The 17,181-nt window shown below is 41.6% G+C and overlaps 1 protein-coding gene across 1 annotated transcript in view; it reads left to right on the top strand.

Annotated features, from left to right (window-relative positions):
• The window catches only part of LRRFIP1 (LRR binding FLII interacting protein 1), a 296,086-nt gene extending 280,368 nt beyond the window's left edge, over positions 1-15,718 (top strand). The window contains exons 5-7 of the mRNA XM_033946260.1: positions 8,314-8,406; positions 10,122-10,260; positions 12,235-15,718. Of these exons, the coding sequence (XP_033802151.1) occupies positions 8,314-8,406; positions 10,122-10,260; positions 12,235-13,364 (1,362 nt within the window). The 3' untranslated portion in view covers positions 13,365-15,718. The remainder of the gene's footprint in view (positions 1-8,313; positions 8,407-10,121; positions 10,261-12,234) is intronic.
• Positions 15,719-17,181: the final 1,463 nt, after the last annotated feature.

Raw genomic sequence — 17,181 nt, 5'->3', positions numbered from 1 at the left:
CCTGCCTGCCAGCCAGTTTTTGATCCATCGGTGGACCTCCCCTTGCACCCCGTGATTCCACAGCTTCTTGAGCAGTCGTTCGTGTGGTACCTTGTCGAAGGCTTTTTGGAAGTCAAGGTAAATGATGTCTATGGATTCCCCTTTATCCACCTGGCTGTTTACCCCCTCAAAGAAGTACAATAAGTTTGTGAGGCATGACGTACCCTTGCAGAAGCCGTGCTGACTTGACTTTAGCTGTCCATTGTTTTCTATGTGTTCACAGATGCTGTCCTTAATCAGTGCTTCCATCATCTTTCCCGGGACCGAGGTCAAGCTCACCAGCCTGTAGTTTCCCGGGTCACCCCTTGAACCCTTCTTGAAGATGGGCGTGACATTTGCTATTTTCCAGTCCTCCGGGATCTCTCCAGTTTTTAAGGATAGGTTACATATTTGGCGAAGTGGCTCTGCAATTTGTTCCTTAGTTCCTTGCGTACCCTTGGGTGAATGCCGTCCGGACCTGGCGATTTGTCGCTCTTTAGTCTGTCTATCTGCCTGAGGACATCTCAGACAGACAGACAGACAGGCTGGTCCAACTAGAGGCTTACCTCTAGTTGGACCAGCTTTTCATCCTGATCCCCATTTACGATCTCCTCAGGTTCCGGAATATTGGATGTGTCCTCCCTCGTGAAGACTGACGTGAAGAACTTATTCAACCTGTCAGCTATCTCTTTTTCCTCCTTTACCACTCCCTTTTTGTCTCCATCATCCAATGGCCCCACTTCCTCCCTTGCCGGTTGCTTCCCCTTCACGTATCTGAAGAACGATTTGAAGTTTGTTGCTTCCGCCAGTCTCTCCTCATATTCTCTTTTTGCTTTCCTAACCACTCAGTGACACTCCCTTTGTGCTCCTTTTGGTTGTCCTTTGTTTGGTCCTTTTTCCATTTTTTGAACGATGCTTTCTTGTCACTTATCGCCTTTTTCACTGCATTTGTTATCCACACTGGGTTTTTTGTTCGATTTTTTTTTGCACCCTTTCCTGAACCTGGGAACGTACAGGTTCTGTGCTTCGTGCACTGTGCCCTTGAGTAGGGACCAGGCTTTTTCTACAGATTCCATCTTCCTTGCGTTGCCGTTGAGTTTCTTTCCCACCATTTTCCTCATGGCATCATAATTCCCTTTTTTGAAGTTGAGTGCTGTCGTTGTGGTTCTTTTCACCTTAAATGATCCACTGGATCCACTGGATCATGTTGTGATCGCTATTTCCTAGTGGTGCTAGTACCGCCACCTCCTTGGCGGGTCCCCCTAGCCCGTTGAGGATTAGGTCAAGAGTGGCTTCTCCCTGTGTTGGTTCCATGAACAGCTGTTCCATGAAACAGTCCCTCGTGGCCTCCAGGAATTTGGTCTCCCTCGTGCAGTTTGAGTGTCCAATACTCCAGTCTATCCCAGGGTAGTTGAAGTCCCCCATTACCACAACACTTCCGCTTTTGCATACCTGCCTCATTTCAGCCTCCAGGTCTTGGTCGATTGCTTCCGGTTGTCCAGGTGGGAAATAGTACAGACCCAATTTTATGTCTGCTCCAGTTCCTCCTGGTAGCTTAACCCAAGCCATCCGCCCTTACTGTTGTTTCCATCCTGGTTGAAGGTATGGAGTCCTTTATATATAGCGCTATTCCTCCACCCTTCTTGTGTGTCCTGTCTCTCCTGTAGAGTTTGTACCCTGGTATGGCCACATCCCATTTGTTGTCATCAGTCCACCACATTTCTGTGACTCCAATTATGTCTAGGTCCTTCTTACTGGCTATGACTTCCAGCTCTCCCATTTTGGCCCTTAGGCTCCTAGCATTAGTGTATAGGCAATGTAAGTCCCGGTTGTTTGCCCTCCCTGCTGGTTTTTTTCGTGGTTTGGCGCTCCTGCTGACCCCCTCATGAGTTGCCAGTCCCCGAGCCTCGTCTCGTTCATCCTCCTCCTGCTGTGTGTCTGTTTCGTCCTCAGCCTGTTTCCCCATTTTTGGTTGCCCCTCTGGCTCCTGTTGTTCTCTCTTAGTTCTGCTTGCTAGTTTCATTTGTGCCTTGGGCCCCTGCATTGCGTCCTTGGGTTCTTTTTCCAAAAATTCCTACTCAGTCCCGAGTCCTTTTTTACAATGTCCTGGCTCAGTATCCTTATTTGATACTTTTGTCCGATGTGTCGAGGTCAGATCGACTATCAGCTTTCCCCTACTCCCCAGTTTAAAGCCAAGTCTATGCCAGCATCCTCGTCCCAGCCGCCCTCATCAGCAGCCTATTCCTATATTTTATTATATTACATTACATTCCTATATTTTATTACATTACATTACATTCAGTTTGGAATGCTCTTTTCCATTACTTAACATACTGACGGTCATATTAGTCTGTCACCACCCTTACCAGTTTAAGTGATCATCTTTCCTTTCATTACCTAGCTTTCAACTTGTATTTCTAACAATAAATAAAACTTAATAAAAATTATAAAGGAATCTCCCTGCCCTGATAAGCTTAACAGCACCTATAATTTAAATTGTAAACTATAATAATAATAATAATAACTTTTCTATACTGCCATAGTCAGGCGACTTCTAGGCGGTTTACATTGTAAGAAGACTGGACATTCAGCGAATAACAAAAGGTCTTAATACAATACAATAAGTCTACATACAATACAATACAATGAGTCTAAATACAATACAATACAATAAGTCTAAATACAATACCATACAATGAGTCTAAATACAATACAATAGTCTAAATGGGAAACTTACGTACTAATTGGAGTTCTATGGGTAATGAATACCTGAATACTTTAGAACTTACATATGAATTGGAGTTCTATGGGTAGAGGATACCTGAATACATGAGGAGCTTCTTGAGAGAAAGAAAAGGCGTTTACAGGGAGGGGAGTTCTAGTGAGGGAGGGGACAGTTTTAGTCAATGAATTTTGCGAATTTTGCGAATTATGTAGTGGTAACATTTTAATGTTATTATTCACTGTTCAAGTCATGCTTAATTGTGTTCATTAATACTTATATTGCATTTAACTTTGCCCTGGGGGACCTGTTTTGTCCATTCTATATGTTCACTTTATTATGCTTTGTTAAATGACACAGTTAACCTGAAATAAATACATTATTATACAACTACTGAGTCCTGAATTGCCATGGTCATTTATTTTAACCTCTAAAACTACAATGAGAAAATGAACTTCATAAACACTTTAAAAATATATTCTGTCATGTAAAGATTATCATGCTAATGTAATTAGCCATTAGCTTTAACACATTTTGTGAATTCATAGAACAAAAATATCCTGCAAGATAAACACAAATAAATGATTCCAGATGGTAAACTTAGAATAACGTAAATATCAGAACTTAATGAATGTTACACACCTCTAGTAGGAGGCCTGGTTAAATTAGCATTTGACTATGAACTGGGAGAGAGGAGGGATGAATCAGGTTAGCTTGGATCAGAGGAATAGACATCCCAGGCATAGGAAGAAGGCACTATGGGCATCAAAACACAATATGTAAAGCACAATATGTCTTGCACCCATTGGACTATGAACCCACAATTTACCTTGCAATATAGCATCCTGCGCACTATTGTCTGGTGACAGGAGAAAATGCGCAGGTCAAACGTGCGCCGACATTGTGTTCCCGCTGCCTTGCCATTATTACTGAAAACTGAACTTTTCCTCAGATGTCTTGCGCTCATTTATCTTGCACTCACTTGTCTGCACTCAGATGTCTTGGCACACTTGTCTTGCACGCTGAATTGTCTTGCGCTGAATTGTCTTGCGCTCACTTGTCTGCTCCCATTTGTTCGCGCGCTTATGTCTTGGCTCAGTTATCTTGAGCTCACTTGTCTTTACGCTCAGTTGTCTGCTCCTATTTGTCTGCGAGCTTATGTCTTGCACGCATCTGACTATGAAGCTGATCCCACTTACCACCTAGTTGATTAACAGTCTGCACTTTGGCCCAGATTCACTAAAGGATAGGGAGTCAATTGCTGTTGGCTGATTCCTGGATGATTTTAAAACAGCGATTGATTCACTATCAAGTTTGCATGCAAATGATTTGCATGCAAACTGACTCAAAAGAGATTAAGTCAGGGCAAAGCCCTGACAGTAGTGACAGGAAAAGCAGCCTCCTGTCATTGCTATCAGGGCTTCTGCCAGCTTTTTTTATTTATTTTTTAATCGGGCAGATATTTTACGTGTATTAAACACGCTAAATAACTGCTCAATTAAAAAATATACTGTATATAAAAAGCCCCTCCTGACAAAGTGCCCCCTCCCTCTTCGAACCCCCCCAAAAATGCCCCAAAATTCCCTCCATACACACAAACGCGGTCCCGTCGAAGACAAAAGCAGGAGGGATGCCAACTCCCTCCTGCCATTGCAAACCTCCCACTGCCATCAGCCAGGCCGGGCCTGGCCCACCCCCTCCCTGTACCTTTAAAAAGTTGGGAGCAGGAGGGGCGCTCAGTCCCTCCTGCTTCAGGCCTCCTCCTCCAACAAACTGAGGCCTTTGGCCCTGCCTCGGTGCATCATGTGATGCACGGGGAGGGGCCTAAGGCCATGATTGGCTCAGGTGCCTCAGGCTTCTCCCTTGGGAGGGGCCCGGGGCACCTCAGCCAATCAGGGACTTCCTTAGGGAGGAGTCTAAGGAAGTCCCGGATTGGCCAAAAACGATGGCCAATTAGGGACTTCTTTAGACTCCTCCCTAAGGAAGTCCCTGATTGGCTAAGGTGCCCTGGGACCCTCCCAAGGGAGAAGCCCAAGGTGTCTGAGCCAATCAGAGCCTTAGGCTCTGATGCACCTATTACATTATAATTACATTATAATTACATTATAATAGGTGCATTGTAATGTAATAGGTGCATTATAACATTTTACATTACATTATAACACCTATTACATTATAATTACTGCCCACGTTCATTAAAATATGTTCTAATACTTATCTCCACCAATAATATATATTCCTGTCTGGCTTAGAGAGATATATATTATAAAACACTATTAATTTTTAGGAGGGAGAAGTTAGCTTGCTTGATTAAAACAGCTCTGTCATAAGAATTACTTAATCAAGACTAAGACACAGAAAATATATAAGAAAACAGAAACTTTAATCAAGCAGGTAAGCAGTAGTTACAAGTGGGATCTTTAAACAAGAATTAACTGACATACACAGACAAAGTTTCTTTAAGATTACTCACACATGTGGGTTGAAAAAGTCCTTAGAAGGCCAAGCACATGTTTGCAGAACAGCACATGTTTGCAGGTGCTGCAGCTTGGTACAGCACTGGTCCGAAGGAAGATGGCAAGAGTGAGGAAGGAAAGAGGACCGGACCCCACATGGTATCCATGCTTTATAGATGTGGGGAGGATTCCCAGGATGCATCAAAATGCAGGACTGTTTCTATCCCACATCCAATCATACCGTAGTGTATCACAGAGCAAGGCAGACTTTATTTCGGTGATGTCATCTGATTAGATATCCTTGTAGACAGTGAACAGGCTTTTGTGAACAGTGAACAGTGATCCATGCTTTTGTGTATTCGCCTTAGCTGCCATGTCTTTTGGGAATAGGTGCTTTTAGCACAGCACCTGGATAAGATGTCTGAGGCAGGGGTGGACTCCAGACTTTTCTTCAGAATTCCAATTAGAAATCATTTTTACTTTAAGCCCAAGTACTTAAATGATTTACCTCCAACACTACATATGAAGAGCGTAGGGAAAGGGGAGACATGATTGAGACATTTAAGTACATCACGGGATGTGTCGAGGTGGAAGATGATATCTTTCTTCTCAAAGGACTCTCGACCACAAGGGGACATCCGCTCAAACTCAGGGGAGGGAAGTTTCGTGGAGACACCAAGAAGTATTTCTTCACGGAAAGAGTGTCTGAGCATTGGAACAAGCTTCCAGTGCAGGTGATTGAGGCCAGCAGCATCCCAGACTTTAAGAATAAATGGGATACCTATGTGGGTTCCCTACAAGGGTCAAGTCAAGGAATAGGGTCGCTAGGGTATAGACTTGAAGGAGCGGGTCAGTAGAGTGGCTGTATGATTAAGGGGGTCAGTAGACTTAAAGGGGTGGGTCAATAGAGTGGGCAGACTTGATGGGCTATAGCCCTTATCTGCCGTCATCTTTCTATGTTTCTAAAAGCACACAGTCTACTAAGAATGCAATTACTATATACAAAATACTTATTAAACCTTGAAAGAAAGGAAGAGAAAGGAAAAGAGGGGGGAGGGGAAAAGAGAGACAATTTATGTACGGAGTGTGGTAGATATTTGCAAATCACGCTACACACTGAGGCAGGTCGTAAGGCCGCAGTTCGTCATAGGAGGAGGCCTGAAGCAGGAGGGACTGAGCATCTCTCCTGCTCCCAACTTTTTAATGGTATGGGGATGGGGTGGGGGGTTTGCAATGGCAGGAGGTTGTTGGCATCCCTCCTGCCATATTCATTCGCTCGCTCACATGTGGGGAGGAATGGGTCCACATGTGGGGAGGAATGGGTATGCAGCATCAGGGAGGTTTTTTTTGGGGAAACTGGGCCCAATGGCCACCATGACGGTGGCAGGCATCGGTGCGGGGGGGGGGGAGCATTTTTTTTGGTTCAGGGAGGAGGCACTTTTGTCGGGTTAAAACCATAGGCTCACAATGCGCTCTTTGCAAAATATATAAAAAAGGAATGTTTCTTTTTTTATATATTCTGCAAAATGCGCACTGCGAGCCCATGGTTTTAAAGGGCAGGAGAGTCTGTAAGGAAGTGAAGCGACTAGTCCTCAGCAGTCGCTTCACTTTGAATCGGCAAGCCCAATCGGTGTTCCTTCTTCTGTTTAGTGAATCGCTGCCTTCCTACTTATGCATGCAATTTCCCCTCATTTGCATGTTCAGATTGGGTCAGAGATTGATTGGCCACAAGGTTAGTGAATCGGGTCAGGGAAAATTGGGTTGGGGAATGATTGCAAACTGCAGTGGTTAACTGCAGTAGTTTTCTGGTCATTTTGGATACCTTCTGGGCACTTAGACCTGTTTTTAGATCGCCTAAGTCACAATGTATAAGTTTTATCTAGGGAATCTCGTCAAACTTTTGATTATTGCTGCAGGATGACTAAGTTTGGTCATCCCACATCCCGCCCACCTCCCGCCCTAACTACTCCTCGAAAAATGCCCCTTTTCACTCTGAATGCACAGTGGCAGGCAAAAGGCCTAAGATGCCTCGAGATACGTCTAAAACCCATTTCGATTATCGGCACTTTTAGGTCGTCCAAGAGCAGATTTAAGCAGGTTTTTAGAAGTATTTTCATTTCAATTATGAACCTCTTAGTTTCTTCCTTAATTATAGTCAGCATTTGTCTGGAACTCCTGGTAGCTGAGGATCCTGGAAGGCATTTTACTATTTTGGTCTCCTTGCCCTGTGTTCTAAGTTAATCCCTCTGATGATGGAATCCCCCAGCAGCACTAGTTTTCTGTTTTGGGCTTTTTTATTTCTGTTTAGGGTGTGCTTTCTCTCTCAAGTTACCTTCATTATTAAATGAATGCTATTAGGGCATTTCTATAACTGGATGCCAGTATTTACATTCCATTTGCACAGAATACTAGAGCTTTCACTGGTAAGTGTAAACTTATGCATGTAATTGGCAATAGAACAATTAAGTGCTATTCTGTAAAAGTGCATTTAAGTGACATAGTGCATAAATGCAAGGTGACATTCATACAGGAAGAACTGGCAGTGTTGCCATTTATGGGTGCAACTTACAAAATAAAATCAGTTACCTATAATCTTGTCACAGTTAGAACAAAAGCTGCTATGTCTGCAGGTGTCTAATTTTTAAGTGTATCAATGTGTGCTCAGATGCTCAGATGCCATTATAAAGTAGGTTCTCATTGCATGGCATTGGAGCACTTAAAAGAAGGTGCCCACTTAACTGTATATGGGGAGCAATTTTATCTGCTTAGTCCAGATGTTAAGTATCACTATATATGGACTCCCTTTCATTGGGACATCATTTCAGTCTTTACACTACTCCCAGCTTTTGCAAAGCCTAAGGAGCAATATTTGGATGTCAATGTTAAATTCAAGTTGACCTATCAATTTTAAATTTATCTTTAATAAATATTCAAATAATTAGATTTGTAAAATATGTCCTTTATTGTTAAAAATTTTCAATTTTTCTGGATCAGTCCAGACTGAAAATTTTAGTAGAAGTCACATTTCATTGACTTTGGTTTTTCTGGTGAATTGGAACACTGTATTTCCATGATGATGAATCCTGCTTAAATAAAATATCTCTTTGTTCCTGGCAGGAGCTGGAAAGACAAAAGTATGCTCATAGTATGTTGCAGTTTCAGTTCAACAAAGTTAAAGAGATACTGCAGCAGAGAGAGGAAGTGCTTTTGGTAAGCAATTTCACTCATGGTATACAATAAATTTTCTTTTGGGCTATTTAATTTGAAGAGAATGGAGGAGTAGCCTAGAGGTTCTTGAGTGGGCTGGGAAACAGAGAAGCCAAGTTTCAAATCCCATTAACACTCATTGTGACTCTGGGCAAGTCACTTAACCCTCCATTTCCTCAGGTACAAAATTAGATTGTAAGTTCAACAGGGAGAAGAGAAATAGATACTGTCCTTGAATGAACTTGCTTTGAACTACTATTAAAAAAAAAAAAAATGAACTGGACCCAACAATACCCTAGGCTCAGTGGGTAGGAAGCCTATTCACCCTAGTCTAAATGGCCAAATCCCTCCCAAAGTTCCCCGTCTGACGGGTTTGAAATATCCTATGGCTTTTACATAACCCTGGAAAGGGAAGAACCAAAAGGAATGTTGTAACTCTTGAACCACCTCCTTTCTAAACCTGGGGCAGGGACCCACCTTCTTTCCCTCCTAGCCCACTATACCAGGCCCCCAGCCTTAAAGTTGTTCAGGCTCCCTGGCCTCTTTAGTTTTTCTTTTGCCTGAGCTAGCTCTGGCTTTATTAGCACAACTGTGGAAAAAAAGGTTTTAATCCCCTCTTCCACAGCAGGTTTCCTCAGAACTGTTATTTCTCACTAAACTTTCTCCCACTTTTCAAGCAACAAGAGTAACTTCTCTAGTATGTTACATTAGCCATCTCCTCCCAATCTAATATTCAGCAGTAACAAGCCAACAAATTGCTTACAGTATCCTTCCTGAGGCACCTATCTTCCTCATTCAACTGACTCCCAATTCATCTCGGACCCTACTTCTAAGATTATGGGAAAATTGTCCCCAAGCTCCATGAGCTCATCTCCAACTGAAACTCCTTCTCCCTCTTACCTGCACTGGGTCCTTGGCTTCCCTGGGCTTCAGAAGATTTGTTTCATTCTTAGCCTACTTCCTAGTGATTCTGTTTGGTTGAGGTGCCTAAAGCCCCTCCTGTGGGAGGGGCCTTAGGCATCTAGGCCAATCAGAGCTTTAGGCCCCTACCCAGCGCATCCCAGAAAGCACTGCAAACAGGAAAGCCTGCCATTTTGGAGTGGCTGGCCTGCCGGCCAGAAGGTATTTACATTCCTTTGTGCCAAATTTTCATCTTAAAAACACAGGGGGGGGGGACTGGAGGGTGTCGAGGTTTACAGGTAGTAAGGTCGGGGTGTCATTGGGTGAGGGGGATGACAGCAGGAAGGAGTGGGCATCCCTCTTGCTGGGGGATATCTCAGGGGTGGTTCGAAGAGTTCCAGCAGGAGTGGGCATCCCTCCTGCCAGTCGACTTCATACGGGGGGGGGGGGGGAGTTCCCTGCAAGGCCACTCAGCTGATCGTGGCAGGGAGATTTCCTTGCTGCAATCAGCTGATGGCAAGAGATCAGGTGTGATTCTCTTACTGGCACCTGTGACATGGGTGCCAGTTAGATGGGAGTTAAACTTCTTTCCATTAGGGCAGATGCAATTCTGTATAGGATGCTAGTTTGCTATTCTCAGCCACTTCTTAGGCGGCTGCTGAAACTAGCATCCTATACAGAATTTCCCCCTAAATGTGCAACCCTAGTCTAAATTGTAAATTAAAGGTACTGACATGGTATAATTTCCTTTGTATTTCCTACAATAATGTGAGCTAAGCTCCTAATATATCAGAAAAACCCTGTTGTCTTACCTGCAGGAACATGGGATAATTCTGAACTTTGAGATATCCACCAATGGAGAGACTTCAGCTAAGAATGAAGGACATTTTGAGCCTTCTGCAAAGGTTAATTTGGAAATATCTCCAATTTTAAAAACAACTGAGGCTGTGTGCCCAAGTGAGTTTTTGAATGTTATTACTTATACATATCCCTGATATGCCCAATCATTCTTTCATCGTATTTTGATTCAATGAAATTTGACAAGTTCTTGATACTTTAGCTATTAACTGAGCATGCTGCATGGTTTTCTTGTGTCACTTGTGCATTTTTCTGCATCTAGGAGATTTGAGCACACGCTCATTTTGTTCCTAACATCCAGAATAGACAAAATTATGATCTGTAATTAAAAATAGTAAAGCGGCTCTCAGATATGCATGTCTAGTGCAGCTTTGCAATCTGAAGTAGAATACCATTACAATACACATATTGTGAATAGATGTTCAAACAAGAATCCATGATATTAGCATATTTTGGTGGAGTCAACATTCAGTATGTAAATGGTAAACTACTCACAGCCACAGGCTGAATTAGCTCCAGATAGTCGATGCTGGGGCATGTTTGACCTTCCACTTCTGGATCCCAGAAGCTAATCACATATCGGCTGATCTTCAGACTGTTTCACAGTTAGCTTCATGGATAAAATTAGGACAGCTAAACTACCCCTGCAATAACTGATTAGTGCTTTAGTGGTCAGAGGGGGATGTTCAGCAGTACTGTCTAATTAAGTGCCACTAAATAACTGGAATGGTCAGCTCAATGTGGTTTAAGCACATGTGGTCAGCTCAATGTGGTTTAAGTAATGTGCTCTCTCCTACTCAGTTAAACTCAAGCTCAGTATTTCTATTTATGAATCATAATAGTCTACTGGCTCCATGGTTCTAGTTCTGTACTGCCAAGCATGCTTTATTAAATGTTACCATCCTCATAAAAATTAAATTGAAAAAAATATCCCTTAGTGAATCAGATATTACAAGGTAAGTTTTAACTTGGAAAGTATAACTCACCTTTTGTATAAGATAATATGATAATGCTGAAGTGATGAGGATGAAAATTTATGCTTATCTTGTCATTTATACTTTGTACAGTTTGTTGGTATCTGAGAAAGGTAGAATTAAGCCAGAACATTCTGGCATTAGCAACTTTACATTTACTGAAAGGAGTATACTGTTCATGATCTTTAATGTCTACAAAGCAATCTGTGCTTAGTATGTTTCATCCATTTCCAACATTGCTGCCTTCTGTTTAAATCAAAATCTTGATATGCAATCTAGAGCCCTCTTATCAAGCAGCATAAGTTTGAACATTCTTAACACATCATAGCATAATGATACACACAGAATTTGGGCAGTCTGGAGAGTAATTGTATCTCAGCAGAAATAAATCAAATGGTTTTATATATTTGAAATGTTGACAACTCAAAGCAGTCAACAAAAGGGCAAGCATGTTAAGCAGGTCACATTTGCACTTAAACAAAATGTTGTTAAACAGTTGTCTGAAATAAGATGGAAACTAAACCAATGCAATAATGATACTTAAAAACACCTGTTATGCAAAGGTATGTCACCTGTTTTTAAATCTTTTAGAAGAGTGGTTTTCAATCCTGTCCTGGGGGACCCCAGCCAGTCGGGTTTTCAAGATATCCCTAATGAATATGCATGAGAGAGATTTGCATACATGTCACTTCCATTATATGCCAATCTTTCTCATGCATATTCATTAGGGATATCTTGAAAACCCGACTGGCTGGGGGTCTCCCAGGACAGGATTGAGAACCACTGTTCTAGAACAATCTGCTTTGCTTATACAAAAATGATTCTGTTCAGGAATAAAGAGTTGATACAGTTTCACATTAAAACCTTTGATTTGCTTAAGAACACATCATGGGTATGATTAAATTAATTTTTGGAAATGGGGTTGTGGCTTTACAACTGATTAAAATAAGGCCTTGCTAATTTAGTTGCTTTTTTGCCTCATATAATTGGGCAAAGCTTATTCTTTTCTGAGTTTTAATGAGGAAAGTGGGAAGGAGGCTAATTGTTTACACTGAAACACACGGTATCAGTCACTTCAATTTTCTCCATGGTCTTTTAGGCAGAACCAGTGAAGTCAAGATGAAAAATGAGAGTTTGGAGGAAGAGGAGAAAGGCGAAATCTTGCAGATTACTGAGAATAAGGAGCACAAAGAAGACACTGAAACATGGGAAGCTGTAAAAGCAATTACGAATCCAAAGACATTACATCATGATGAAATTGCAGAGACCAAAGGATCCAGTGGCCATGATAATTATTTTATAGTGACATGTGCAAATAGCAGACTTGAGCAGAATCCAAGTGTTTCAGATTGTGTTTTTTCTGCTAAAAGTCATGATATTAATGAGTTGGGAAAAAGCAAATTTCTACCCTCTGGTGAAGAAGTGGAGTGTGTTTGCAATGTAAAGCATGAAAGTTCAGAAACATTGCAAATTCAGGGTAGCATCATAGACCAAAGATGGGTTCATAAACCAGAAACACAAATAGTAATACAATCATGGGGAAAAATGAAGCAGCAGGGTATTATGGATAAAGAAAGGGAGAGTTGTAATGAAGAATTTCAGGATGCTTTAGATTTTGTAGCTAACAGTAATGAAAAAAGCATTACTGATTTGTTGGCTCTAGAAGATGAGAGTAATGAAGAAACAGTTCCAAAAGAAATTGAAACTTACAACAGTGTAAAGATAAAGATTATAAATCAGTGCAAAAATGAAAGCAATGCTAAAAACTGTGATTTGGAGAGACAACAAGAGGAATGTTTTGATATGACATGTGATAAAGTAGAGTGTTTTAAAATAAGAGAGGGCAGTAGAATGGAAGAAGTTCAGAGTTGGGAAATCCCAAACAATTCTGCTGAATGGCTAAAAGGGACAGAGGTTGACTGTAGGATAATATCAAATGAAATTGGACAGAAACCAACCAAATCTGAGAAGACTAATAATGGATATCAAAGTGAAGATTCAAACGTAGAACAAATCAGAGAGTCTATGATATCACCAGGAGATCACAGTCAGGAAAAAGACACTAAAATTCAGGTGCAAGCCATAAAAGATATAAAAAAGAAAAGCAAAAAAGAGAAGACAAGTAAAAAAGATATAGTGAAAACTGAAATAACTCAAGCAGAAACACCTGTGAAATTCCAGTGCAGCCATGATGTAACGAACAGCATTTTGGAAAAAAATAGATGGTGAGTCTTTGAACAATATATTACCGATTGATGAAGGGGAGCCTAATCCAGGATCATCCATACAGGATAACAGTGAACATGTTAAATTATATTTTGAGGATGCAGAGACACATCAGAAAATTATCCAGGGATTCAAATGTCCCTGCCCCCAAGACATTGTTAAAAAAGGGAGGCAGAACCTTGCTGTAGAAATTGAACAGGAGGAAATGGATTGTACTACTAAGATGCACAGTAGAGAAGTAGCAGAACAGTTCTTTAAAGCTGATGAGAAGAGAAATTTAGCATTGCAGGAATCTGGAAAACAGTTACTTCATCTTAATCAGACTGTAGCGAATGTTGAAGCCACAGAATTAGACAGACAGTTTTTGGAATCCACTGAAGAAAGTTATCAGACAGCTGAGCAGCATGAGAAGAAAGAAGAAATTTCTGTCACTGAAACTGAAACAATAAAACAGGACAGGGAGAGAAACAAAGGAATCATAGACAACAGAGAGTTAGATAATGAAAATAAGAGTGAAAAAATAGAAAAAGAGAATGGTCTGCAGGCTGTTAAAATAGTAACCAAGCAGATAAATAAAAAGGCTGAGAGCCCAGAGGAAGAAATTTTGTCAGACATAGAAAATGATAAAATGGAGGATCAAGAAGAAGACATTGTAGAAAATGATGGAGAGGCATTTGGCTTTGATAACAAGATTAATCAAATGGAAGAAAATAGTGAGAACCACCATGTAGATAAAGCAAATATAGAAGAATTTGGGAAAACAAAGGAACAGAAATCACAAATAGATAATGGTAACAGCATGACAAGTGAGGAACTAAATCAAAGTAAAGAAAATAAAATAGAGGATGAGAACATATTGAATAAGGACAAAGTTACTCAACAAATAAAGGCAAAAAAAATCTCAAGACACTGAATATTTTCAGGCAGATATGTATCAGTCCTACCCTGGATTAAAGGTTGAAATAGAACAGAAAACAAATGATACCAACAATACAGAAGAATCATCTGTTAATGTGACTAAGCAACTAGGAGATATACATGAAGATGTTGCCAAATCACAGAGCAGAGAAAATGTTATAAAAGATGATATAGCAGATAAAGGTAGCAGAAAGGGAAAAGGTAAAAATAAAGAAGATTGTTTGGTAGCTTAGGCTTTTCCAATGAAGCATCCAAAACAATTTACATTATATTTGATTATGTTTCCAATACAAAAATAATGCACTTTGTATACCAAATCTAGCTTTAAAAAAGCTTTAAGCAAGCAGTGATACAAAACAATATCAATCTATATGGGAAACTCCAATGGTCAATTTATTTTTTTACCTATTCTAGGGTCATTTTCAAAGGTATTTCTGTGGAATTTTTAAATTAAAGTTTATTTGAGGACAAGCAAGCAGCATGTTCTCAAAAGTGGAAATTGTCCAAACCATTCTTAAAACTTCTGATTTATCTGTGCTGCCTCCCTTGGGGGAAGTTTGTAAAAAAAAACCAAAAAAACTAAGAAGCACAAACTCCTATCTCTCTTCAGGCTTCATTCCAGGAATTATTCCATGCATCAACCTCATCAAACAATTCAAAGCGTAGGTGCACCAAGACCAGGCCAGCATCGTTACAACTGGTGTCACCTCTGAGGCATGCCTGAACATCAAGCTCACCAATGCCTCGACACCCATCAATGCCTGCACCTTTTGTACTGCATGTAACATCGGTACCAGTACAGTCTCTGCAAAATCAACTTCAAGGGCTGTTCCTGAAGGAGCTTGCTGAGATACTGCAGTCACACACGGTGCAAACAGCTGCTCTGTTACATCCAGCTCAGTCCGTTCTGAGCTTAAGTCCGTTCTGAGCTTAAGTCTTCATTGAGGGACCATTCTTGGACACCACACCATCAATGCTCCTGTTCAAAGAAACCTGTTTCTTTTTCCACTAATGACCAAAATTGTGGAAACACTTCGTTTTTCAAGATCACAGAACTTTATTCAACTGTTGCTCCAGTTACTTATTTAATCCTGCAAAGTATATTTATAAACATTCTTTGATTGTTTATAAACATTGCAGTTAATATTTGTGTAGTAATTTTGTTTATTTTGTGATTAGGAATGACTTTTAGTGATTTGACCTCAAAAATGTAAGCAATTGATTGTGTTTCTTTTGATATATATTGCTTAGATTTTGAGTGCATACAGTACAGTAGGTTGTTTATGTGTTTTGTTTTGATGCTCTGATGTCACAGCTTGTGGGTGTTGTGTAAAGGCCTGTTGTACAATATGACAAAATTTGAATTTCTATTTTTCATTAATTGCAATTTAATTGAATTAAATTAATATTAGTTGTCTAAATACACTCAAATATGCAGACCTCACACTACTCTGAGTGATTGTCAGCCAGTTTAAACTCTTTGAATTTGTAAGCCAAATATTACCAGTCCGGACTCTGTGATTCTTGAGCAGGTTTCTTTAATTTCAAACTTAAAACAAAGAAATAATACACTCACAGTTCTTCAGATCTTAAGGCAGCTCTTTCCTTTTGGTTAAGTCTTAATAATAATATTGTAATTTATAGCTAAAGAGACATATGATGAAGAAACTGTTTTATTTTACTTTTGTGATTATGATAAACATAACGAGGGCCTCAAAATAGTCCATATATGGCCTCCCGGGCCGTGAGTTTGAGACCACTGATTTAAAGACACATATTCTCACTGTTTATATTTCTAAAATAAGCCATCTGCACTGCAGATGAGAGCTGGAGCTCCACTTACTAAGCCCACAACAGTGTACAGTATTTACATCTTAAACAGCACTCTGTTCACATTAAAATGAGGACAGAACACTCCTTGCCTGGTATCTGTAGATAACACTATTACTACTCATCTAATATAATAAAACGGTAAGCCGCGCATGCGCACTTCCTATGCGTGCGTCCATTTTCCGTGAGCTGTAGCACACATAGGAAGTGCGCATGCGCGGCTTACGGTCTGGCCTCATGCGAGGCAAGACAAGTGGCTATGCGCGCCTCGTCCCTGATCTCCACCGCTGCCGGCCGCTAGCATCCCCTGCCCTCCAACGGACTCTTCTCGGCCTTTGTAAGCGGTATAGGAAATGTATGGGCAGACCTACCGCTCCCCCAATTCCCCTTATCTCGGCAGCAGCAACAGTGGCCCGGGCGGTTTTCGCAGCCCTCCATCACCCTATGCGGAGGGGGGGCTCTTCCAGCTCCATGCCGCCGCCGGACGGGGTTTCGGGAGCCCTGTCACGCCGCCATACGGACAGAGACCTAGGCAATTAGGCGGAAGTGGCGGCCAGTCTCCCCGCTCTCAGGGTTTTCGAGGAGGCGGTGGTTGGGTCGGGAACCAGCTCCCCGGGTCAGACGCCGCAGCGGCGCGGATCAAGTACCGAGGTATACGTCCCCTTATTCTAAATCCCCCGGACTCCAGCAGCAGCAGCAACCGGCTCCAGCGCGTAGGCAGCACTATAAACACGCTGCTTCGCACCCTTCTCTGCCGATTTCCTCTGGCCCGCGGCTCTGATGACATCATCAGAGACAGACGCGGCAGAGGAAATCGCCAGTAGAAGGCCACGAAGCAGCGTGTTTATAGTGTCTGCCTACGCGGCTAGAGCCCGAGGTTTGTCGGTGGGAGGGTCAGGAGGCAGGGCCGGATCGACAACGGCAGTAAAAAGAAGGGGGAGGGGCCGAACGGAGCAGGGAAGATAAGGTAAGAAAAGGGAAAGGGTGAGTGGGGGAAAATGCTGCTACTTGCTTCTACACAGGAAAGGGGGGGATAGGAGGAAATATGCTGTTACTGCTGCATAGGGAACTG

This window comes from Geotrypetes seraphini, chromosome 5 (genome assembly GCF_902459505.1).
Source record: "Geotrypetes seraphini chromosome 5, aGeoSer1.1, whole genome shotgun sequence".
Lineage (NCBI taxonomy): Eukaryota > Metazoa > Chordata > Amphibia > Gymnophiona > Dermophiidae > Geotrypetes > Geotrypetes seraphini.
Note: the sequence above shows the minus strand (reverse complement) of the source record. Positions and strands in the feature narration are given on the sequence as shown.